Consider the following 27537-nt stretch of genomic DNA (forward strand, 5'->3'; position numbering starts at 1 on the left):
TCTGACTGCTTCTTCTCAGTCTTCTCTGCTGTTTCTTCATCAAAGTCATGCCAACTAACAATGGGTGACAGATATATGTCCCTAAGGCTCTGTGCAGGGTTTCCTTCTCTTCTTCTATTCCATATTGATTGGTGATCTTATCTTGGGTTCAGTTGAATGAAATATCTTTCCATACTCAATTCTGTATAAATTCTTCTCTTCTTTGCCAAGTTGAGAGTGACATTCAAGGGTTAGCTGCTTCCTCCATCATCTCCTTTTTCTCATTTATGTAGATGTCCCCCTATCTACCCTGATTATGTGAGATAATTATCCTTAACCTTCATTATGAAAACAACAAAGGCATTTTCTTTCAATACTTTTTCATTCAAGTAATGCCAGTGTCTTCTATTTTTATTAATTTCTGCTAACAAACTGTTAAAGTAACACATCATCCATGAAAATTGTAAGTTTTGTGAGGCCTTACTTTTTTCTGTGAATTAGGCCCAGCTCTACTATATACCTGTTGAGTCCACATGGCTAAGCCACTTTGCCACACTGAGACTCAATTTTCTTATTTATAATATGGAAAAATAATGTTTAGATTAACTATATCTCCAACATATTGCCCAGATTGCTCCCTCCATCTCCACCTGACAATGTTCTGAAATTTCTGCTGTGTAATAACATACTCTTATCTCCTCCACTCTAAAACAAAATGAAACTAAGATTTAAAAAAATGAGTAGACAGGTAACCTTAGGATTTTCCTGAAACACATTTTAAATGATGAAATCACCATAATTTGGATTGTTAATAGCATAAACTGCAAGTATTTCCCCATAACTCACTGTGTAAAATGCTGCATTTGGAATTTTAGCTTTAGTTTTCCTTTTACCTTTTAGAACTAAAGAGGAGGAGTGACTGACTTTCCCAAGGTAACACAGAATATTAGTAATAGAGTTTGGATTGGAACCTCTGATTCAATTGCATAGCAACACTATCCATTTTAAAACTGTTTAAAAGAATAATAGAATTTGTTTCTACCTCTTTACACTGGTGTACCAACATGCCAGGCCAATTGACAGACTAGTCTATATCAGAGTGAGAACTTGAATCCAAGACCCCCTGACAGTGAAGCCAGTCCTCTATCTACTACAGCCATTCTGCCTATCTGCCATTCAGAAAGATGTAAATTAAAGTACAGCATTTCACAAATTGACTTACTAGACAGGAATCCAAAGAGCAAGCATGATTAAATGCAAGATAGGTACTTTTTTAACCTTTGATTTCATTCACTACGATATACCTGGTTGTAATTATAAAATGGTCTCATACAAATATGATTACTAAAAGAAATGATTTCTATACTCATCTGCTTCAGAGCATGATATATTTTCTTGATTTATCTATATAGCCAGGGACCCTAAATCATTTTCTAGTCTCTGAACACAAAAAATATGAATTAGGTTTAACAACATAAGCTGAAGCCAAATATATTTGTGTTTAGGGTAACATCTCATTTTTTTGTTACTGTCAGGGATTGGAATGTTCTGGGTAAGTGAATTTTCTAGATATCGAAAGCTTAATTTAAGCACGTAATTTCTTTTTAATTTTAACTGTTAATATTGTATCCTTGGATATGTCTCAATCTCTTTAGGCCTCAGTTGTCTCATCCTCAAAATATGAATTGATTGGATAAAGTCAGGAGTCTACAAACAGTAAGAAATACCCATAGATCTTGAAGCTATGCCTGGTAGATTTTAATCCCAATGGCAGTACCATTCTCTAGCTGTGTCTGCTTTCCCTTTCAACTCCATTCTTTGCTGTAATTGACAACAGAGAGGTGAAATACATAGTAGTGATATCTTATCCTCCGTATTGGTCGTGGATTTCCCTCAGCCCCATTCTCCTTCACTTCATCTCATATCTCCCTGAAATAAGCTGGCTGCAAGACTTGGAGGAAATTAAAAAAAAAAACTCTCTTCACAAATTCCTCTTGTCCTTTGTGCTAGGTGTGCTCTAAGGCACCAAACAGTTGTAAATAGCATGATTAGAATACTTTCTAAAATGGATTATACCTTCCTCTGCCTTAGTAAATAAATTATACTGAGCATTGTTTAATCTTGGTTCACCATGGTGAATCTCAGTTACTATAATGTGATTGTCAGACCCTCAGGAGTTATAGAGATGAACTGGCATAGGGGGAGAAGGAAAGGGGAATAAGCATTTATATAATTCATACTATGTGCCTGGAAAATGTGCTAAGTGCTTTACAGATATTATCCCATTTGATCCTCACAACAGTCTTGAAAAGTAGATAGCCTTATTATATCCATTTTACAGTTGGTGAAACTAAGGCAAATGGGTTGAATCATTTGCCCAGTGTAACACAGCTAGTTAAGTGTCTGAAGCTAGATCTCAACTCGGGTCATCCTGACTCCAGACTCAGAGCTCTATTCACTGCACCAAATAGCTGCCTCACTTAGTAGTCACTTCCACAGGATTTTCCCCAGATTGTTGTTCTGTTATAGTTCTAGTACTCCCCAGTACCTTTAGAGGCCACTGAAATGCATAGGGATAAAGAGTTGCATATTGCCTTTCCATCTCCGGGAGCTGCCGCCAATGACAACGCCCCCCTTTCACGTTGGCCTAAGTCCTTCGGAACTGCTACAGCTTCCTCATCTTCCTCATGAAGTGCAACACGCAGATGTACTTGATGAGAAACTATGGCCATCTCTTATGATTTAGTAGAGAAGTACTAAATAGTACTTGGCAGCTAGATGTCACAGTGGACAGAGTGATGGGCCTGGAGTCAAGGAGATTCATCTTCCTGAATCCAAATCTGGCCTCAGTCACTTACTAGCTGTGTAACCCTGGGCAAGTCTCTTAATGCTTTTTTTCTTCAGTTTCCTCATTTATAAAATGAAGCTGGAGAAGAAAATGGCATTTCACTCTAGTATCTTTGCCAAGAAAACCCTAAATGGGGTCACAGAGAGTCAGACAGGACTAAAATAATTGAACAACGGCACTAAAGAGTTATCTGAGGCACAGGATTATATAGCTAGAATCAGTATTTGAACACAGGTCTGCCCGACCCCAAGCCCAAAAGTCTATCTGGTCTTATAATTCCTTATAATTCCTACCAAGACACAGTGCCTTCTTAAAGATCCTTTAGATGCATGAAACAATACACCCAAACATGTAATGCTAAGGAGTAGTGATTGTACAATAACGACAAAAATACCTTAAAATATAATATAAGATGCCCAAAGAGCTGTACCAAGACCTACGTAGAGCCCAAATATACACACTGTCTACATTGGGCTTTTAAGCAACACTCAGTTATAACCATGGCACTAAATATGAAAACTGGTTAAACAAGGTGTGATATGCTACAATTGTAGCTGCTATGGTCATGATCTCTGACCTTGGGCCTGTCATCTTCTCTCAGGGTTTGTGTCTCCTTCTGTTTCTCAATCTTTCTTCCTCATTACTTTATTCTCCCTGTCTTATTCCTCCAACTACCTGAAGCATTAAAATAAAATGAAAAGCATCAAAGAATCCTAAAATTCCATTATGGAATTGAGTGTGTGATCCTTTTGCTCATCTGATATTACAAAATTATTTTTTCTTTATTTAAGCCTACAATTAATATTCATTTCTGTTATGAATATCTGAATTTAGTTCCAAATATAATAAATATTAATTTTGGGATATTTGAGAAGATTGAGAGATCTATGCATCTATTTTTTTAATGACTAACACTGTTCATCAATGAACAGATACAGTTGAGCTACAGCTCTGCATTTGGTGGGAGGATAGTGTCAATGTAGTTCTATTCTTGGTGCTGTAGGACATTTGCCCAGCCCACCTTTTTTCTAAACAGCAATTTCCTCATTGAAAAATCAGGAATTTCTAGTAGATGTCCTTAAATGCCCCTTCTATTGCTAATGTTTTTGGAGTCTTATATTTTAATTTCAGTTAAAATGGAACTAAAAAAGCAGAGTCGGGTCATTCAGAGGCAAACTAAAGTTGAATTAGCAGCAAGATTATGCCATACTATTACACACCATTATGATTAGTATTTATCTACAGTCCAAATAAAACTATTTCTAAAGTCATTTAAGGAATGAAGCCAGTTTAACTAAATTTCCCTTAATAATTAAAATGCAAACTTATTGTTCTTACTTCATACACATTGAACTCATATGATTTTCTACTGACTACGCCTAGTTAAAATGGAATTTTGACCTTCTTATTCATAGAAGCTATGTCTCTATTGATGTAGCTAAAAGTCAACTGCGCTGTTTTAGCTGGCAAACTTCAGATTCACCCTAAGCCTCAGAGCTACCAAATTCCCCAGAACATTTTGGTAAATGGACTTGAGTTTCAGTCATATGAGAATCAGTTATACTGGTTAGAGAAGCAATGAGTAGAAATTTCAGTGAGGCAAATTAAGGCTTGATATCAGGAGGGGAAAATAACCTAACAAATAACTGTCCTAAAAGTTGGAGCCGTTCAAAAATGAAATGGGTTGCCTCAAGATGTGGTGTTTCCCCATTTTAAAGGTCTTCAAACAGGATCTGGATGACAATTTGCCACATATGTTGAAGTTAAGATCCTTCCCATTATGGGGTAGACTAGATGGTCACAGAGGTCCCATGTGATACCAGTCTTCTGTGACACCAGTACATGGTAGCATTGTATTGGAAACTCAGAAACTACATAATTTAATATTTCAGAAATGCTTGTACAAGTTTATATTTATAACATTTACTCAAAAAGAGTCTTGCATATTATAGACACTTAATGTTTGTTAAAAGTAAAGGTGAATTTTGTGCTTAAAGTTAAAAAGGAAATTACAAATAGGTTTAAAAAAAACTGGTAAAACCAAGACTTAAAGATAACATGTAGATTTCATTTAGCCCATAGGGGGAAATGAAAGATACCTGAGTATTTGAAAGCATATTTTCTTCATGAGAACAGAGTTTTATTTTCAGGATATGATGGTCATTTTGTAACAAAAAAATAGCTTTATAACTTGATTTTCTAAACAAAATTAAAGAGAAAATCTTCATTAAATTTCTATCAAATTAATGAGATCTTTTGGTGAAGAAATATGTGGAGAAAAGCAAGGCCATTCTACGAATCCACACCAGAGCTACATACAGAGATATGTAGTGATTTCTTGGAAATGAAGCATAATAAAATGTTGGCTATGCACAAACTATCCTAAAAAAAATCACAAGTTCCAAGAAGGAAACAGATTGAGAGGGGTTGAAGTGGCGGCTTATCAAAGCACACATACACACACATACACTAAAAGCTCATGAGCCCGTACCTGTCATTTTGTGCCTACCAATCTGCTGCCACTACTTCCACATGAATAATTTAGAAATTAATTTGTCTTGACTATTTCATTCTTCTTTAATACCTATATGATGTCTAGAATTATACAAATGAAAACAAAGAGAAGCTCAAAAGCAGTATACAAAGGTAAAATGAAGGTCAGTGGCTCTGAAATCTATTATTCCCATGTACCTTTCGTACTCTTTTCAGAGCTGTACTCCTTGTTCCTACTGTGAAGATGGTTATGGCTTCAAGTGCATAGAGTGGGCCTCTAATTAATCAAAACCTAGGAAACTTCTTTGAGTCAGGAGACTAAGGTAGTCTCTTGTATCTTCAAAGTGAAGGCAATTTTTTATATCTTCCTATCAAATCAGAAAAAAAAAATATTGAATGTCATTTTCTTTTTTACTTGGAAATTGACTTAAGATCACTGTGGCACTGGGATGCTAATTATCAGAAGCTTTATTTAGCCAAAGTAAAACACATAGCATCTCCCATTTAGTGGGAGGTAAGTTGTTAGGTAAATTCATAGTACCTTTAGAGGTTCAGGGAGGTGTCTTCTTTACAGAGTTTCTTAAAATTGATGTCTTTATCAGTAACTATAATAATTATAAGATTAGTGCATACATATACCAAGGACCACAGTTATTATTTGAATATGTTTCTTGGATAACTTGATTCTTTTAGTGGTGATTTAATATTGCCAGGGCGGGGGGTGAGGCATGTAGTACAGTGTGAATGATGCCTCCACGAAGCCTAAGCTTCCGCTATGTTCCAATTCCCTCAAAGTGGCAGAAGCCTAATCTATAACACAAGCCAGGGGAACATTTATAGGTAAATCACAGTGCCAAGTCATAGATTGAGGATGTCCAATCTGTCACTGAGGAAGCAGTAGCAATTAAAGCTTGGCCTGGGCCCAAGTATGTAGCACAACAACAGATAGCAAGCACTTGCCTACTGTAAATGTTTTATCTGTGGACTAAGAGTCTGGTTTCAAAAGCCTGAAGACAGGTTTAAAAAGAAAATTTACTGAAAGCGCTGAAATGGAGCACCAGAAACAAGGAAACAAGTAAGTGAATTGTCCAGTGTCACTTCTTTCTTACCTGAATTATATTCTCTGTTATCTGGTGATGAGGCTTTCCTCATAGATAGAGACTGTACATTTGGCAAGAAAAAAGTCTATTCTTTTGTTACAACATTGATGTGACAAATGAAGATGAATGCTACCACCCCACCAGCCTTCAACATATTACTTCTGGAATATGGAGAGTGATGGATGTTTCAAATTTTACACAAGGCATTTAGTGACAATTCACATGTCAAAATTAGGCTTTATTAAAGTAGAACTATCTTAATGGTAATTTTGTAAATGCAATATTTCCATAATGAGAAAATATATATGACTTACGATGGATTAGTGTGTCATTCATGGAAACATACCATTTTATGCTGCATTCTTCAGTGATGAGTGTCTACTGATTATTTTGAACATAACCTTTTGCATTTAAAATACACATAAGGGGACAATTTATTTTTAATAATAAACAAGATCAAATGTATAGCAAATCTATGAGATACATAATATGGACTAAATATTCATGAGGCATATTTGAAAACAATCATCTCTGTCCTCATATTATAATTGTTTTATTGGCTTATTTTCCTTACTAAAAGGTAAGTTCGTAACATCCAGGGACTGTATCTTGAGGAAGTGTTCAGGCAAGCTCTATGCTCCCTCCTTTATCGCTCTACTGGCTCTGCTCCTACATCTCCAGACTTCTCCATGCTCAATAGCCTTCTCACCTTGGAAGATCCCTCAATCCCTGAAGCTCAGTCCTTTGATTGGGAGTTCCTCCCTTAATGTCAATTTTGAGGAAAGCCCATACCAGCCCCATAATCACTCTTTCATTTTTTTTTTCATTGGCATTGTTGAGAAGTCTCAGGACTCCTCCTCCATGCTCCCAAGAGGATACTTTGCATCCTCCTGTTCAGCTCTTTTTTTTATTTATTGGCTTTTCCCATTAGAATGTAAGCCCCTTGTGGGCAGGGGCTATCGCTTTTTCTCCCAATTTTATATTTCTAGCCTTTAGCTCATTAATAAATGCTTATTGACTTTTATTGCACTTCCTTTCATCTTTGTTTACTTAGTGCCTACAACAGTACCTTGTAGCACTCAATAAATGTTTGTTGATATGAGTTCAGTTTAAAAGATCTCATTTTACTCACTGATCTTTGTCAATGAGTATCTGGTATAGGATTATCAATTTGACTCCATTGGCTAAGGATTTCAATGGTAAAGATAAAAGAAACTAGTCATTTCCTAAATTTGTTGGTCATTGCAGATTTGAGACAAACCTAGGCTCAAGTCACACCTCTGACACTAGTGACATAACTAAAAGTGATTTAATCACATTTAATTTTGTCTAATTTTTTATCTGTTTAATACTTACATTGCCTAAAGATCTTACATCCTTCTTTTTTTGTGAGACTTAAATAATAAAATATGTAAAGACCACCGAAAAATAAATTTCAGCTATTGACATCATGAAATTCATTTTTACAGTAATTCTCCAAACCTATTACAAAGGGAATTTCTGTGATAGGATCACATTAGATTTAAAGCTGGAATGCACCTTTAAAGGCACAAAGGATAGAATGTATCTTATCATTTTATAGTCAAGGGAATTGAAGCACAGAAATGTTAGGTGACCCAGAGATCCCACTACTAGGCAAATGCTCCCAGGAGTCAGTGATCAAAAGAAATGTTAGAAATCCAGAAACATATTTATAGTGGGATTTTTTTTAGAGTAGCATACAGTTGGAAATAAAGTATATGCCCATACATTTGAGAACAGCTAAATACAGTGAGGCACATAAATAAAATGTGATATTATTCATTTCTTCCCTGGCTGTACTACCTTAGGACTTCTCAGAGTGAATCCTTTGCCCTGTCCCAGGAAGCTCATTATTGGGATAACTTCATAATCCTGTAAGATCTCATCAACAATGATATTCTACCTCATCACTACCCCCTACATGTCTGATAGAGAGGGGTGGGGGGAGAAATGAACTCTAAATCTCTATTAAAGAAGAGACCTCAGCTCTGACATTTCATTTCTCACCCTCTTGCACTCACTACCTTGGAACCTGTCCCTCTCCCTCCTAGACTTCCCACTTTTCAGCTTCCTTTTCTAAGTTATCTTCTCTCATTAGGTTTTAATCTCCTTGAGTAAAGAGAATCTTATTTTTTTCATAATTGTATCCTTTTCACTTGGTACAGTGTCTGGCATATAGTAGATGCTTAATAAACATGTATTGCTTGATTGAGATAGGAAATAATACAGTTTATACAGAGAAACAAAGGGAGAAATATACAAACAGATTCAAAGCGAAGGAAGCAGAAATATATGAACACAAATGTCTATAATAATATGAAGGGAAAGAAAAAGAAAACAAATGAAACTAAATACTATAACATTATAATTAACAAAATTGGTCCCAAAGAGGAGATATGAGAAGGTCCCTTCCTCCTTTTTTCAAAGAAGTAGGGAACTATTAGTGGGGAATACTACAAAAAGGACACTTTTTAAATGTGTTGGTAAGTTTTGTAAAAGTATTTTTCCAACTGTTTTTCTCCTTTTTTAAATGGATGGCTCTTCAGAAAAGGAAATGGACATGGATACGTTGGGAAATGTAGGTGATGCAAAAAATAAATATAGTAATATAGTTTTCTTTAAATGGAATTGTGTGATACATATGCACACATACAGATATACATACATAAACATAAACACATACATCAAACACATACATATACATATGTGTGTATATATATATGTGTGTGTGTGTGTGTGTGTGTGTGTGTATATATATATATATATATATATATATATATATATATATATATATATATAATTTTTTTTTAGCAAGACTCTATCCAGGGTCAATTTGTCCTGCTCTCTATTCTCCTTTCCTCCTTCCTTCTCTTCCTTAAACCTGGCATGTCCCATATGGAACTTATCATCTTCCCATATAAATCTGCTCCTATTCCCATCCTCTTTCCAGTCACCTCAGTAATATTTAATTCTCCCCTTTCCTTAATCCCTGTGTTCAATCAATTTTTAAGTCTTGTCAATTCTACCTTCACAGCATAGGTCTCTTCTATCCTGACACACTATATTTAGTTCAGTCCCTCAGTACTTATTATAATTAATTGGTCTTGACATTGGTTTTCACCTTCTCTAATCCATACTTCATATATTTGCCAAAATAATTTTTACTAGTATACAGGTTCAATCATGTCACTTTCCATTGTCAAACAAATATATTTGGCTCATTTTTGCCTTTAGCACAAATACAGAATCCTTAGCCTGGCATTCAAGGTGCTTTACAATTTCAAGATAATCTGCCTGTCTAGTCTTATCTCACATTACTTCCTTTCATGGAATCTCTGTTCCATACAAATCAAACTAGTAGTTATTCATTAACTCTCTAGAACTCACTGTATTCTCATCTCTGAATGTCACAATCATCTTTCAAGATTCAGCTCAGGTCTCATTTTCTGCTTTAAGGCTTTCCTGCTTCCCAGTTGAAGAGTTCTTTCTCTTTTAACATCTTCCTGAAGACCTTTGCATGGCTCCAACTCCATCTTGTGTATTACATATGTGTGTTCATGCTCTGTCAACACTTCCCTAAGTAGACTGGAAATTTGGAGAGGAAGATATTGACACTTTTTTTTATTTTATTGTTCTTCATTCTGAGACAGTGCCTTGCCCTTTTGCACACCATAGTAACTTAATAAATTTTGCTGAATTTAGTGAATTTAAAAATCAAACAAAAAGCTTGCAAATAAAATCATCTCTAATAAATAAAGAATCGTAGTTGAGACATTTACAATTCTACACATTGTCACTCCCATAATGCTTTTTTGGATTATTGAAGATTGACCTATTCTATGCATACTACATTCTAGTCAACTATTGGCTACTCCCCCACATCCAGAATTCCACCATCCAAGTCCATGCATTTCCACAAGCTATTCTCCATACTTGGAATGTTAAAATTCCTGGCTTCCTTTAAAGATCAGCCTGAATGTCTTCCTACAGGAATCTTTTTCCTGATTTTTCAAATTGTTGACAATCTGTCATTCCTATCCCCAATGGTTCTTTGAGGATAGGAATTACTTTTCATTTTTGCCTTCGTAAATCCAAAGCCTAGCACATGTGCATGTACTTAACAAATGCATTCTGGATTAAATTGGTTTGACCAAGAAGGTATATTACTTTGTGCTGATGGCAAAGGGCAAAAAAAAATGATTTCTGAAATATTTAAGGATGAATCTTGCTTTTCAATATTTAGAACTATTTTAGACATGTTACATCAATGAAGTTAAAGAGTGGTGGGTGTAATTGAGATTAAGAATTAGGACATGTGATTTCTTTTCACCTCTGTCATTAACTTGATTTGTAATCTTGGACAAATCATTTCATTACATTGGGTGACAGTTTCTTTGCCTCTAAAATAAGGGAATTGGATTAGATGGTTCCTAACATTTTTCTAGTGCTAAATGTCTGACTTTATAAAGATACAAAGTGCCAGGTTATGTGAGAAGAAAATCACAGTATAGGGCATGAAAATGTCTTGTGAGTTTGAATCAAACTTGGGGAATCATTGGTACTAGTGGTCAGCAATAACAGATTTTAAAATGGTAAAAAAGAAACAAACACCTTTTGTTGACTAAGATTGTATCTTTATAACCATAAGCATTTGGATGAAAAGGGGAAAATAAAAACAAAACATGTCTGAGTGTTGTTAGATAAACCTATATTTGACAATATACTTAAAAGTGCATAACAGATAGCCCAGTACATGTTTTGCTTTGGCCCTAATTGTCTAGTTAGAAACCATATGCAGAAATCCCTGTGATTTTAAAGGTAAACTAAGAAATTAGGCAGTATTTAACATAATTGACATTCTGTAGTGAATGGGTAATCACACATATTGCAGCTTTCACATTGTAAGCAGCATGAATTATCATTTGGTAATGCAAATGGAAAGTTCTGAGAAATGCAGAGATGTTTAGATGAACCTTTTATAATGGAGAATATAGAATTTCTTTTTTCTATTTAATGAGAGACATAAATATATTAAACTTCGCAAATCATTTTTGTCCCTGTACCTGAAACATCGTAGGTACTTAATAATTGTTTCTTTCCTTCCTTCCTCCCTTTCTTCCTCCCTTCTTTCCTTGATTTCATTCCTGATTTATACCTCCTTTTCTTGCACTTTTCCTTCCTTCCTCCCTCCCTTCCTTCCTCTCTTCCTTTCTGCCTCCCTTCCTTCTTTTCTCCTTCCCTTCCTTTCTGCATCCCTCCTTCCCTTTCTTGCTCCACTCCTTCTTCCCCCTTCCTTTCTTTCTGCTTTCCTTCATTCCTTCTTTACTTCCTTCCCTTGTAAAAACAACTATTTTAATTTTATTTGCTAATTATATGTCGCATAACCAAGTAGGACTTTAGAAATCATCTAGCTTGGGCCATGCCTGAACAATTGTCCCCACTACAACATACACCACATGATTAATGATCATCCAGTCTTTCCTTGAAGACCTTTAGTGAGACCCACTAACTCTTGAAACACAAACGTTTCTTTTCTGGATAACTGTAATTATCATTATTTATGAGCATCAGGCAAAATGTTCCTCTCTACACCTTCCACATGTGACTTCTACTTCTGGCCTGGTGCTGAGAAATGAAGTAATGTTTGACCTGAACTGAATTGAACTGTGTTATCTAAATGCTCCTTGACAGTAGCACAAATGCAAATGTATTAGCACACTATGTAAACTGATGTCAAATTCTTATTTCCTCCCATACTTGATGCAATGGGAATCCTATTTTTCTTCCTCTTAGCTCTTTTCACTAACCCATGACTAACTGTCTATTGGCTTTGTATAATTCAAGTCTCAGTCATTGGTTCCATGTGACTTATAGCCTTACTTATAGAATAAAGGGGAAAATGTTTAAAGTATAAATTTTGTCATATAGAGTCATATTTTGGGGGGTTTATTAGTAGTTTTCAGGTCATTAAATAGTACCGAGAAAGCCAGAAGTCTTATTCTCTAGGTAAGTTCAGATATTGCTATAAATAACCCCAAAATGTATCTATTCTAATGATCCAAAATACTATTCAAAAAGTTAGCACCCAAATGATAATGGAATGTAATATTTAATTATGTTCAATTAGAAAAAAAGTTGTAAATATTTTACTGTTCTCTTTTTATGCTATTTGTATTATCTCCAAAGAGTTTGCCAATGCCCACCTACATGTATGTATATACACATATGTATATATATACACATATATGTATATAAATATATGTGAATATACATATAACTGCTTAATAATCATTTGATTGATTATATGTGTGAAGATAATACCTTTTTATTAGGCAGTAAGCTCTAAAAGTATGTGGGCCATACCTTATAAATTTTGTATCTTCAGCAGCAGCTAGAAGAGTGGTTAGCATAAAATAAGAACTTAATACATGTTTGTTGAATTCAATTAAACTGATTAATCTGCTATACGATAAAAGATCTTGGACAAACCACATGGTTTTGCATTAGTGTATTTTATATGCTTATTAGTTGGAGATGTAATAAAGATATGTAAGATATTTGGAACTTTCTTTAAACAATTGGCAAGAAAGCCACTCCCAAATAATTAACATTAGCATAATATGATGTATATATATATATATACATATGCATGTATACCTTTATTAAGTGCTTTCTATACATCAGATACTCTGGTAAGCACTGAGGATAAAGAAAGACAAAAATACAAAGGGTTCTTACCCTTGAGGAGCTTAAATACTTATGAGGAAAATGATAAATGTAGTACAATATCATTATATATGTTAAGAGTATCAGAAAGAGACAAATAAATTACTATGTAAGGTCCAAACCAGTAGAAACCTGAGAATACTTCCTGAAGGTTGTCATTTGAGTTGTACCTTAACAAATGAATAGGAATGCAACATAAAGGTTTTCAAGGAAAATTTTAGGTGACATAAAAACAAGTTATCCATATTAATTTATTTTAAATTAGCAAAATCTTATATTAGTAATTTAATTCCAAAAGGAAGTTCTTATGTGAAGATCCAGTAAAAACAGAAAGTTAGACATTGAGGTTAAGGAATGGAAAAATCATTGAACTAGGCATCAGAATCTTGAGCTTGTTCTCTCTATTCTGTGTCCTTAGGTATGCTCCTGAACCTTCACTAGCTCTGTTTTCTCTTTCTGCAAAATTAACGGCTTGGACTAGATGACCTGCTTCCACTTTATGTTACTCTTGCTAACCAGGTGTTAAGAGCAGATGTTTCTAAACTACTAAAGTACTGAAAATACCTATCAAAGCCCTCTGAATGTTGAACTCTCTCATTATGGCTTCCCATTTCTTCATTATTGATTTAATTGCAATGGAAGCTGATCATGCCTGATTATATCAATTTGGTTTATAGATGAAGACAAATCTCCATTGAATCAAAGGGGGAAATTTAAAACTGAAAACTGATACCCCACTTTTTGTATTATTTATTAACTATTGATTGTGAATGTATCTAAAAATGGAATCAATAATAGACATAATTGTATAGACCTTACTGGCAAAATTTGTAAGAGTTTAAATCCCCTATTTCTATTGGCTTAAGTCTGAGCACAGTGATTCAAAATCTGTGAGCTTTTTGCTAACCAGGGAAGGGAGGAGTGGGAAGGGAAGATGAACCAATATGGTCGTGAGGTGTTTTGTCTAGTACTGGGCCAATCTGGCATTAGGTGGTACATGACACGTGACTTTCAAGAGGATGTTGGTCAACTCTGTGTTTTTCCTGTTGCCATGGGTCCTAGACATCTCCTCTCTGAGTCAGGCCAAATGTAAGCCCACCATTCATCTTCATGGTAGACCAATATCACAGTCTTAGTTTAGTTTGCATCACTGGTACCCTAAATAACCAACTGTATAAAAGAGTGATTCTTCCTGTAATAAGGGTCCTTGACTACTGGGGAGTCTTGGATCCTTTAAATCAGCAATTGCTAGCCTTGCTAATAAACTGTGTGCCTTAGTTTTTCCTTATCACAGATTTTTTATCATGGCATAGAGCTATTAAGAGGGGATTTCTCTGAGATGTTTAAGGGACAGAATGTTGGATTTGGAGTCATAAGAATTGAATTCAAATCCTACCTCTTCTACTTCCTGTGTGACCTTGGGCTAATTTCATTACCCTCTAGAGTTTCATTTATCTTATTGGAAAAATTATGGTTTGGGCTTGATACTACTTAAGGTGATTTTTCATAGTTATAAATTTATGATACTATGACTCTACACAGTATATAATATGAGTTATTTAGTATACGATGCATGATCGAAACGTTTTTGACACCATTACTCTATACTTTGGTCCAAAAGATAACTGATTCAAGACATTCAGGGCTGCTTACATGTATGGAGAAATTATTTCTAAGATTAAAACAAAAGCCTTAACCTTTAGTCATATCAAGGATATCAGAGATAAATGATCTTTTCCACCCCATCCCCATATTTCCAATACATAACTCATCATCTTTCCCCCTGAAACCTCACCCCATTCCTAACATCCCTATCATTCTAGAGAGCGATACCATATAGGCACTTAAAATATACTTTTTTGTCCTTTTTGCCCTATTGGTAAATAGTGGTGTGATATTTTCAAAAATGGTAAACTAATCCTCTATAACTTTCTAAAATTTACTTAGCATGATTAGTAGTAGGAGAGAATGATAATGACTTGTACAAATTATAAAAGATAGCATATCTTTTGACCAGCTAATTCTATCTTCAAAAATATGCTCTGAAACTATTATCAAAACCCCCTGAATTAAAGTTTTGTGTGCAAAGATCTTCATGGGGCCCATTATATTTCTTTTCCAAGAAAAAAAATGAAAGCAACTTAAATGTTCACCAATAAGGGAATGGTTAAATAATTTATAATAAATTAATAGGCATAAATACCACAATGCAATTATAACCATGAGTTTTGAGGTACAGAGAAAAAAAACTGAGTGATCTATGTAAAACAGTACAAAACACAAAAAGCTGGACCAGCCAATACATATTTATTATGCAACTACTATGTAACCTGCAGGCCCTGTGCTAAGAACCAGAAGAATGTAGTACACATGAAATTCTGACAAAAGATGTTAAATCTCGATGAGGACTTAGAGGAAGTGACTGAAAAATACTTGATATTTTATGCATCAAAATTAATTATTTAAATATCAGTAGTTACTATAACAAGTTTAGCTGGTTGTACTTGAAGCTCAATGATTTCCTTTTAATAAAACATTTAAAAATCAATGGAGTAGCCTAAGAAATGATCAATAAGGAAATACCTCATTGGAGTCAAGCATAAGAAAGTAAAAGCTAGGTCAGGACGTAGCATTTACCACTACCTAGTAAACAAGATATAAATGGTATCTAAAACATCAGAATTTGGATTGATATGATCAAGATTATAATTAATATTTGTTTAAAAATAGTAATGACTTGTCATCCCCTTTTCCAGTATTCAAAAGCAACCTATTTCTTCACCTGCTATTTGCTTCCTTCTTTTTGAATTATCTTTGGATGTATATATGAAGGGACATCATTTTCATAATTTCAACAAATCATTAAACACCTACTATGGGTAAAATGCTACGCTGGTATGCTGGACACTGGCAATACAGACAAAATTAAAAATCTCTGCCCTCAAGGTACTTAAATTCCATTTAGAAAAACAACTTGTGTACATATTATATGTATATGTATATATATATATATATATATGTATATTTATAAACAAATATATTTAAATATATGTAAACATATATAATGTAAACATATATGTACACATAATACAAAACAACTTGTACACAGATAATTGATAACAAATATATGCAAAATGCATATGAGGATAAGTTCACAATTTTTTTAAAGGGTAGAAATTCCATGAGATAATGGTGAGGAGGGAATGCCTTCCAGACGTGGGGAACAAAGGCATTGAAACAGGACATAGAGTATCAGGTATGAGGAAGAGAAAGGAGACCAGGTTAGCTACCATGCAGAGAATGTAAAAGGGTGTCATTTCTTAATAAGATCGAAATATGGTTTTGCTACTATGTAAAATTAATGTGGGACAGAAAATCTTTTTCCCCCAGTGGCAAACTTCTCCTTCCCCAAATTTAAAAGTTAATACTATTCTAATATTGTTATTTAATTTTTATTGTTATTGTTCAGTTGTTTTTGTCCTGCCTCACTCTTTACGACCTCATTTGGGGTTTCCTTGGTGAGGATACTGGAGTGCTTTGCCATTTCCTTCTCCAGCTCGTTTTAGAGATGAGGAAATTGAGGCAAATAGGGTTAAGTGACTTGCCCAGGGTCACACAACTAATAAGTGTCTGAGGCCAGATTTGAACTCATGAAGGTGAGTCTTCCTGAGTCCAGGCCAATGCACCACTTAGATGTCTTGTGACTCAATAAGAAGACATTAAAATAAATTACTCAATGTAAAAAGGAGCTTTAGATCTTCCAAAAGTGATGATTGTTGAGCAGGAAGGAAAGTAGGGAGCCTGGGCAGGGCTAAATGATTATGCATATCAGGAGCCTGACTCTGAATGTGTGACCAAGATAGTGGGCAGGTAAAAAGAACCAGTTTGGAGAAACTAAGAATAAGAATAAAATCATAATTTGAATTGAGTTGGAAGTATTGAAGGGAGTGTCTCAACTGATAAGAAGCTGGGTTAGTGGCAAAAGATTTCAAAAGCTCCTTTGTGATATAACAGTCATTGGAGGAATTTGTCCAGGCAATCAGAAAAGGTCTGGAGAAGAGAAATGTGAAAAGGGAATTCTGGGTAGCTTCCATCATATGACAGAATCTATGAGGGTCAGGAAGTTCCAAATGGCTTCAGAGTGACCAATTTATACCTGGTGTGTTTAGGAACAAGTTAGGACCAAGTGAGTAACCCTATCACAGACAACATGTTCCAGTGGATCTAAAATCAGGAGACTCTTTGGGGGTGAGGGTGGGGAGGGAGGAAGGGAGAAAATTTGGAACTCAAAGTTTAAAAAAAAGAACATTAAAATTTGTTTTTTCATGTAACTGGAGAAAATAAAATACCAAATACTTTTTTTTAAAAAAAAAAAAAGAAAAATAAAATCAGGACACTCATGTTCAAATGACACTGACTACCAGCCTGTCTTTGGGCCAGTCAATTAACCACTCAGCTTCAATTTCCTCTTCTATAAAATAGAGAACAGTAAAGCATCTGCTACATTTATACAGGGTGGCTACAAGAAAAAATACTTTATTAATCTTTAAGTGCTGTATAAATGTGTTATTATTATAAGTAGTAAATTCTAAGTGTTAGCCACTTTTCATCACTATTTTATGTCCTATTAATAATATAATAACAATGTAGAAAGATTAAATTTTTATAATAATAATCAGTGAGAAAAGATTAAGCCACTCACCCTTTGAATGAAACACAGAGTAATATCATAGAAGAGCCTGGTCAAAAGGTTTTTGTGAAGTCAAATGGTATTAAATAACCAGTCTGTATGCTTGTAGTTTCTCTGCTTTTGTATTATCAGGGTCCTAAGAGGTGTTCATATGCTATGGGTTTGTTCATCTTAAATTTCTGACTGAGCTTATACAAAAAACACATTTGAGTAAGAGAGTAGAAAAAAAAATTAAAAAAGAAAGACTCCAGTCTCAAAAGCTTTTATCTTCAGGTGACAAGATACCAAGCCTACTTCTCCTCCTGCCTGGTGCTCCCATCTAACCCTGGGCTTCTGATGGGCAAAATAATTCTGTATCTAGCACAACCCAGTCCTATCATGCTGTTACCAAGCCACCCTCATGGCATTCCCCTCCCTGCTTGTACTGTCTCTCTGTCCCCATTCTTTCCGCCACTAACTCTGGAACTATAAATTAACAATGCAATTCCTGGAAAATACATTGCAATTAATTGTCTACATCTCTCTGTAGTCCATTCACCCATCCCTGTGATTTCCCTGACCAAAGAGAACTCTCAAGAAGCTTACATTCTAAAGGGGAAAACAAAACAGATAGGGAGTGATGTCCTGGGAGGGCTCTGTGTGTGTGTGTGTGTGTGTGTGTGTGTGTGTGTGTATGTGTATGAGAGAGAGAGAGAGAGAGAGAGGGAGGGAGGGAGAGAAAGAGAGAGAAATGCTTAACACGGTGTCAGACACATAGTAAATACTTAATAAATGCCTTCTGCTCCCTCAGACATTCACATCTATACACTGAGATTAGCAAATAGGTTAAGACAATATGTTTCTGCTATACTAGATGGCACCCAAAGCTTTACTTTGAGTCACCACTAAGCTTTTCTCTTTGACAGTACTGAATGAATTCAGTCAGTCCCATGACTACTCAATCTCGGTTAGAAGTTAAATGTCAATGTAACACCTTACATTTCTCAAAATAGTAGAATAAGTTGCTAGTTTTTTGTACTAAGGAGATGTCAATCTTCTATATTGCCTTTGTGTTCTATTACTGAATGAAAGTAAGGTGTTTTCCATTACTAATAGTACCTGTAACCCAAAGAGTAACTGCTCCGGTGGCTGTTCATTAAAACCAGATTCTCTAAAGGTCTGATAAAAGCAGTGCTATTAAAAGTGGTTAACCCTTCATCCTTGAAGAGTTTTATCAATAAGTTGTGTTTTTATGTTCCATCCTATTTAAGGCAATTAGAATCAAAATTGGCAAAAACAATGTCTTTCAAACAAAGTAATTTTTATTATGGAAAAGGCTCATACTCATATATTCTAGTCATATTCAGATACTGTACAGTGAGGCAGACAATCTCTAAGGACATTAGAAAAAGGGCAAGATGTCAAATTTTGTTATTTTTCCTTTGCATCTCTCACATTTCCCCTTTTATCTACTCATGCAGTCACCAGCCTTTTTCAGGGCATCCCTGCCTCTCACCTAGTCTATTGTAGTAGCCTTTTAATTGTTCTCCCTGCCTCTAGCATCTCACCACTGCCATCCATCCTCCACACAGCTGCCAAAGGTATATTCTAAAAGCATAGCTCTGACCACTACCTGAATATGCAGTTAAATCCAGTGGCTTCCAATTGTTTATCATTTTAAGCTCTTCATCATGGGATCACTTCCTGTCTTTCCAGGCTTCTTACAATCTACTCAGGCAGTCAGGCAATAAACAGTCAATCAGTGAATAATTATTGAGTGCCTATTGTTTGCTAGGCACTGTGCTAAGAGCTAGGGATTCAAAGAAAAGGAAAAGACAGTCCCTGTGTTCAAGCAGCTCATAGTCTAATGGGGGAGACAACATCAAACAACTATATGCAGAGAAGCTACATGTGGGCTAAGTTGGAGTAAATAGGGAGAAGGAACTAAAATAAGCATGATTGTGAAAGGCATTCTCTAGAAGGGATTTTAGCTGGGATTTGAAGAAAGAGGGGGGACATGGAAGGAATGTGTAAGAAGGTAGGAAAGTGTGTGTGTGGTGGTGGTGCTACGGTCAGGTTATAAAGGACTTTAAATGCAAAATGGAGGATTTTATATTTGATCATGGAAGTCACAGGGAGCTGCTGGAGTTATTTTAGTAGAAGGGATGACATAGGCTGTATTTTAGGAAGATAAGTTTGAAAGCTGAGTGAAGGATGGATTACAGTGGGGAGAGATTTGTTACAGGGACACCAACCAGCAGGTTACTGCAATGGTACCTTCTCCTCTACACTCTATAATCAAGCCAAACTGATCGACTTGTTCCTCACACACACACCAAAACACATTTTTCATCTCTGTGACTTTGTACAAGTTGTCCTCCAAGACTAGGAAGTTCTCCCCACTCATTTCCATCTCTTACAATTCCTAGCAGCATTCATGCCTCAGTTCAGATGTCACCTTTTGCAGGAGGAATATCTTTCCCAGGCCCCATAGATGCTGGATCTTCTCAGGCCTTCCAAGTACTCTGCATGTATCTTGTATATACCCATTTATTTACATGTTGTGTCATATAGCCTCCTTAAAGGCATGGAGTGATTTTGCCTTTCTTCTTTGCCCCAAGGTTTAACACAGTGCCTGTCACATAGTAACTGCTTAATAATTACATAAGAAATTCTTATTAACAGACTGATAGCTTATTAATTTTCAAAGGTTTTTCAGGCAATTTTAAATTGATAAACATTTTTGAGGTTCCAAAGTAAATGCCTAAAATGTGAACTATTATTTCATAAAAAGGTGAAATCAATAAAATTCCATGGAAAGAATATGCCTTTCATTAAAAAATAAAATATCTGAAATTTTAACAAAAGTATAGATAATTTATTATCAGTTCATAGTAGCTCTTCTAAACATGTGGTGATCTGATCAATATTTCAAATGGAATAATAGTTGATAAATTACTTTTCCCTTTCCTTGTATAACTCTTTTTCTTTCCTTTATTCATCTCTCTTTTTTATCACTGTCCCTCCATATACTTATGCTCCCTACATTTTCTGTAGCTCTGATAATAATATGCAATGAAGTCTATTTTAAAAAATTATTCCTATACTTAGAAGATAAAGTGCATCTTCTTTGAATATTATTTTAGGAGAAGTCAAAATGAAAATTTTGATATTCCTCTTTACACAGATAAAAAATAAATTAAATTACTTTTTAAATTTATATGTATAGTATGAACCTTGATGAAATATTGGAGGGGGCAAGCATTTTTGGGGCATCAGTGCTTGATGAAGAAAAGTGTTCACACCCTTAGAAGTGGTCGGTCTATCAGATCTACACTTAATTGTCATAGAAGTCTAATGTAACCACAGGTTAGATTTTAAGTACTGGGACAATTTGATTCCAATAAGTAAATAGTAAAGGGAATTCAATTTAGCCTCCCAGAAAATCCTTTCTTGAAAGAGTGATGGGCTTACAGTCTCCTTTCTCTTTGCTGCTAAGTGAACTCTTCATTACTCCATAGACTCGTTAGGCCACTAGGGCAGTTAACTCTGTAAAGGAGGCTCAAGTGACTGGAAGGAGTTGATGCAAGTTAAGGACTTGATGCATCCAAAGACCTGAAAATGTGAATTTACAGCAGAACAAATGAAGAATCACATAATATCAGATCAGTTTCTCCTATTGCCCCAAGTTATTTAGGGAGGTGTATTAACTTTTTCGAGCCTCTTGGGTACTTGTTACCACTTGGGTACTTGTTACCTTGCAGCAGTGCGAGGAACAGAAAGAGCTAATGTGCTTCTCTATGTGCTCAACTTGCTACCAGAAACTTCTTTAGATACGGGAGAGTTGGGGACATTGGGTTTCCTGTATTTTCATACTGTGCTATGCAGTGATAATGGAAACACACATCCTAAATTGCAAACAATGCTTTTTAAGGCTCTGCTTAGTAGGGTTTACTTAAATTAGTTATATTTTCATAAATTTACATTTCAGTTTAAGCAATGTCCTATTTTGAGCAAATTAAAAGGATAATTTTAATGAGAACATTTTTAATCCTCTGATATTTGTGCTTAGAAACAAATTACTTTTTTTTCCCATATTCTAGGGAAAATATCATGGGGAGTGATATTTTTAAATTGCTTTCATTGTCCACATGAGTTTTTAGTAAATGATCCCTTTTTAATTGTTTTAGAATATATTGGCTTTGACACCTAAATAGTACAGCAATTTTAGGGTTTTTTTAGAAGTCTATGCCAGATGGTCTCAAGACACATGCAAAAAAATGTTACCTAAAAGTATAATTCAAGTAAAAGAAAGCAACATCACAACCTAACACAAAGAAAGAAAGCAGCTAACAACAGTAGGCTTCCTGCCATTTGATTCCTTATTCCTCATCCTAAACAAGTCAATTTCTCTTGGAGCTGTTGGGCAGCAAGCACCATATCAATTGTTCTTTGGCCCTTTATGAAGCCACACTGGCTCTCAGGTAGATGACCATGTTCCAAGTGAAGGATCAGCCTATTAAGGAGGACTCGGGCAAGAATCTTGCCAGCAATGACTAAGACCTCCCCAGTGACTGTCACAGGGCAATCTATTTCCTTTATCTTTATAGAGATGGACAGTGGAAGCATCTTTGAACTCCTGGGGGATAACCTTCACTTGCCATATGACCTGGAAAATTTCAGTTAGCTTTTGCATGAGCAATGGACTTCCTACCTTGTAAATCTCAACTGGAATAGAATTAGCACCAGGTGCCTTCCCACATGAAAGGAGCCTAATGGCTATCAAAACTTCTTCAGTTGGAGGTTCAGCTAGGGAGGGATTGACTTTAACCTGAGGTAAATGGTCAATGGCCTCAGCATTGATTGAGGATAGTCTGTTGAGAACACTATGGAAGTGTTCAGCCCATCTCTCTAGGATCATATCCCTATCGCTGATCAATGTGGCTCCATCAGCACTGAGTAGTTGAGATGCACCATAGGTCTTTGGCCCATAAATAGCCTTCAGGGCATCCTAAAAGCATTTTGGATTGTTACTATCAGCATAAAACTGAATTTCATCTGCTGTCTTACTGAGCCAAGAATCCTGCATCTCTCTAAGCTTTGCATGTACTTTACTTTTGATTAAATATTTGAATTATCTTAGGAAGATTCTGAAGATTACCTGGTAAGATAAGATACTGGACACTGAGGTCCTTGATCAAACTAAACTGCCAAGCATTTAAACTCAGCTTCAGAAAATGCAACTCTGATGAGCTGGTCACGTTGTTCAAATGCTAAACGTTTGCTTGCCAAAAAGACTGTTTTAAGGAGAACTCACACAGGGCAAGCCTTCACAAGGTAGTATAAAGAAGTGATACAAGGACACTCTCAAGCCCTCTCTTAAGAACTTTAGAATTGATCATGTGACATGGGAGACACTGGCACAAGACCATTCAGCATTCCATACCCACATCAGAGAAGGTGCTGTGCTCTATGAGCAAAGCAGAATTGAAACAGCTCAAAGGAAATGCAAGATGTGTAAATTTAGAACATCCACCCCAAATGTTCACACAAGCTATTTGTGCCCAACCTGTGGTAGAGCATTCCAAGCTCATATTCGTCTGATCGGCCACAATTGAACACATTGAAACTTGACTCTAGCATAGTGATGTCATTTTGGTCATCTTAGAGAACAAAGGACAACCAAACAAGTGTGTATATATACATAACATATATGTACATCTCTATAGCTATAGTGCTGTAGATAGATATAGATATGTATAAACATGATTTAGTGACCTGGGTTCAAATCCTACATTTGATACTGATTAGCTATATGACCTTGGGAAAGTCACTGCTTTGTGTCTTAGTTTCCTCATCTGTAATATTGAGACAATACTAAATTGTACTTCAAAGGGCTATTATAAGAATCAAAAAAATTAACACATGTAAAATGTTTTGCAAAACTTCAAGTCCAGTAAATATACATCTTATCATCTTTAAAATGGAAAAAAAAATCTGAAGGACACAATCTTTTACTAAGTTGCATTGTGAGCCTAATTATTTTATTAAGAATATGATAAAAATGAATCTGCTGTCCCAGAAACCTTACTTGTCTATAATTGTAGGTTGGCCTTGGAAGGAGATATTAGGATATTACATTATGAATAGTACAGGTAAGAAAATGATTCATTTCTGTGAAAGCTGATTGGCACCAGCTAATCTTTTAAAAGCAATATGGTTCATTGAATGAATGAAAAAACAAACAAATACATAATATTCCAAAGTGAGTTGTTCATTTAAAAATGAAATTAACTGGACCAATTTTGAATCAAAATTGAGTTAAAATTCTGACAACTCTGGTCAACTTTCTTAGTCTGCTTATCATACTTAAGGAATGAAAGGCTTTATTAGAAAATAAGATAAAGGCTTTTTCATTATTTTGATAATAAAAGATACTTTGGTAATAATATCACTTGATGGATAGTATGATTATTTTTATGTGTATTAAAACATGTTTTTTCTTTTGCCAAGTTGTAATTTTTTTTTAAAAAAAAGGCCAAAATTCAATTCCAAGAAAAACTTAACAAAGCATATGACTAACTATATGTGCAAAAGCAGAGGAGTTATGGGTGCCATTCTGATTTCCACTTTCAACCAAGGAACATAGCTGGGTATAATGTCCTGTGGGCAAAATGGTTTATTACATTGTTCACAAAAAATTACCCTGTTTCATTCCAATTTTATGTGATTAAAAGTTATCCACTCCCAGAATATTATGTGTCCCCAGTAACTCTCTAGAATACTGGAGATGGCCAAAAGGTATTTTGGGTTCCTCCAGGTCCTGGATCCAACCAAAGCATCTTTGTTTGGGGTTACCACAGCTAAGAATTAAGATGGGTCAACCCAAGTTTATGTTTTGGCTTACTATGCATTTTGGCTTACTATGTTTTGGTTCGTGCATGGGTACCTTTGTCTAAATCCTATATAATCTAAACTATCCAGAGCCTGTAAGAGAAGGAGCACATGCCTTTCCCACTTGTTCTCCTCTACCAAATGATCTAACAGATTTCTTTCTAAAACTATTTTGGATTTCATGGTCTGTTCTCATGGACAATACCCACAGTTTAATATTCTTCAGCATCCCAGGATATATCAGAAGGTCTGCTGAGATGAATAGACAAAGCGCTTATGCTCTTACTGGTCAAATACTGTTAAAATTTGAATACAAGCTGTTAGATCCAACGTGCTGCCAAATGTGTGCTAAGTAAATAATGGCTGAATAATGTACACACATACACACACACACACACATACACACACAATACACTTAAGACTTTAAATCAATGTGAAAATTCTTGCCTTTACTTAGTATTTCTGTCTCCATAAAGAAATAACAATAGCCTTCATATCAAAACATGAGGCCACACTTAAATGTGTGCTATGCTATACTGCAACTGACAATGCCCATTTCTGATAATAGGTGCTGTGCTGTTTCATCAAAGGCAAGGTCAAAGAAAGATTCAATAGTTCTCACTGAATCATACTAAAAACATCTATGCATATTCAGTGAAGATTTATAACAGAATGATAGCTAAGTGAGGAAGAAGCATCTAAAACTAATTACCTTCTCTTGATATTGTCTCCGGGAGGAATCCAGAGATTGTATTAATGCAGTGGCATGGCCGACAAACATGGCATAACAGGTCGCCCCTACAATCATACTCAACATAGTGATCCAGAGATCTGACATGCTGACTGGAGCTTGGGCTCCATAACCAATGCATAGCATGTGACTCATAGCTTTGAAGAGTGCATACGAGTATTGCTTTCCCCAGGAGTCATTCTGTAAAGAAAAAAAAAAGAGAGAGAGAGAGAAATAGAGAAAACATGACTGAGATAGCAAGAAAGAAGAAGGAAGAACATAACATTCATAAAATAAAAACATTCTAAATTACTTGGTTTGTGGTACATCCTTGTAATGGTATATAGTATACCATGCATTCACTTTTTCATTAAATGACTATGCATCTTTATTAGATATTGCTTAATACAGCAAGAAGAAAAAAACTCACATTCATCTTACAACTATTTCTAACTAAGCTGAAAAAGAAAATTAATTTTCTGAAATCATTGACATTTCTTTGAATCATCAGAAAACTGAATAAATAATATCAAGGGGAAGTCAGGAAGATCCATCTTCCTGAGTTTAAATCTGGCTTCATAGACTTACTACTCTTGTATCTCTGCCAAGAAAACCCCAAATGGGGTCACAGAGAGTCAGACATGATTGAAAAATGTCTGAACAACAAACAATAATTGGGTCAATGTTGTTGTGCTTGTTGTTGGGGGTTTTCTTGGCAAAGATAGTAAAGTGGTTCGTTATTTCCTTCTCCAGCTAATTTTACAGATGAGGAAACTGTGCCAAACAAGGTCAAATGACCTGCCTAAATGTCTGAGGTTCAATATTGACCTATACAAATTTTTTTTGCAGGGGGGAAGGCAGGGCAATTGGGGTTAAGTGACTTGCCCAAGGTCACACAGCTAGTAAATGTGTCAAGTGTCTGAGGCCGGATTTGAACTCAGGTCCTCCTGACTCCAGGGCCGGTGCTCTACTCACTGTGGACCTATGCTAAATTCTTTCCTCTAATATATGTGAGATGTGCAATCCTGGGCAAGTCACAAAACTTTTACTTTGTGACTTTAAGTCACAAAGAGGATATGAACCTTGGTAGAACAAGTTGACTTATTTGGGAATTCCTTATGTCACTGATTTCACAGGTAGAGTCCTTTTGTTCAAAATAATATTGATGCCTATTTTTTGCCCAGTAATCAAGTTACTGCATATCTTTTGGCCTAACACATTTCCCCCCTTCCCTGAATTAGGAGAAAGGCCCGTACTGGATTTCCAGTTCCTCTAGTTGCCAGTTATATAACCTCAGACAGGACATTTCACCTCCATAAAACTCCATCATTGGTTCTGTAAAACTTAGGTGATACCTGATCCACCTATCTCACAGGGCTACTGTTTGGACAAAATAAAATCATGACTTAGAATAGACTCTGGGAATTATACAGCTACTATAACTATATACATATAAGGTAGGAGTGCCTATTAGTATAGGATACGTCTAAGACAAAGATATAAATGTGTACTTGTGAATGTGTCAATGTGGCAGTGTATATTCGTGGCTGTATTTGCTTGGTCAGAGGTATTTTGAAGTATGTGTGTCTACAGATACATATACAAAACACATATGTGTACATTATTTTGAAGTATAGTATGTATATACGTATATACATACATACATGTGTGTGCCTCTGCTAATATACACAGACATATATAACCTAAAGCACATGAATTACATTTATATATATGTACATGTATGTCTGTGTGTCTATATATCAATATGTAGATATACAAAAAAGACTACATAAAAGTTAGTTAAAGGGGCAAAGTACTAGCAATTAAGGGGGATGGGCAAAAATTTCATGCAGAAGGTGCTGCTTGGACTGCATTGTAAAGGCAGAGAGGGACTCTTTGAGGCAGAGGTGAGGAGGGAATGCATTCCAGGCGTTGGTGATGCCAGTGCAATATTCATTCCCCCTCTCCTTCTCTTTTCCTCATAACAAAACTGACAGCCTCTGTCAGTTTTACTGACAGAGTACTTTTTTGAAAAAATAAAGAATTTTTCTTTGACTAAATCTATCTCCATCTAAAC

At 35.4% G+C, this 27537-nt stretch overlaps 1 protein-coding gene across 1 annotated transcript in view; it reads right to left on the minus strand.

Annotated features, from left to right (window-relative positions):
- The window catches only part of LOC118834261 (potassium/sodium hyperpolarization-activated cyclic nucleotide-gated channel 1), a 170697-nt gene extending 145045 nt beyond the window's left edge, over positions 1-25652 (minus strand). The window contains exon 1 of the mRNA XM_036741726.1: positions 25443-25652. Within this exon, the coding sequence (XP_036597621.1) occupies positions 25443-25616 (174 nt within the window). The 5' untranslated portion in view covers positions 25617-25652. The remainder of the gene's footprint in view (positions 1-25442) is intronic.
- Positions 25653-27537: the final 1885 nt, after the last annotated feature.

The sequence above is a fragment of the Trichosurus vulpecula genome, chromosome 1 (genome assembly GCF_011100635.1).
Source record: "Trichosurus vulpecula isolate mTriVul1 chromosome 1, mTriVul1.pri, whole genome shotgun sequence".
Taxonomy (NCBI): domain Eukaryota; kingdom Metazoa; phylum Chordata; class Mammalia; order Diprotodontia; family Phalangeridae; genus Trichosurus; species Trichosurus vulpecula.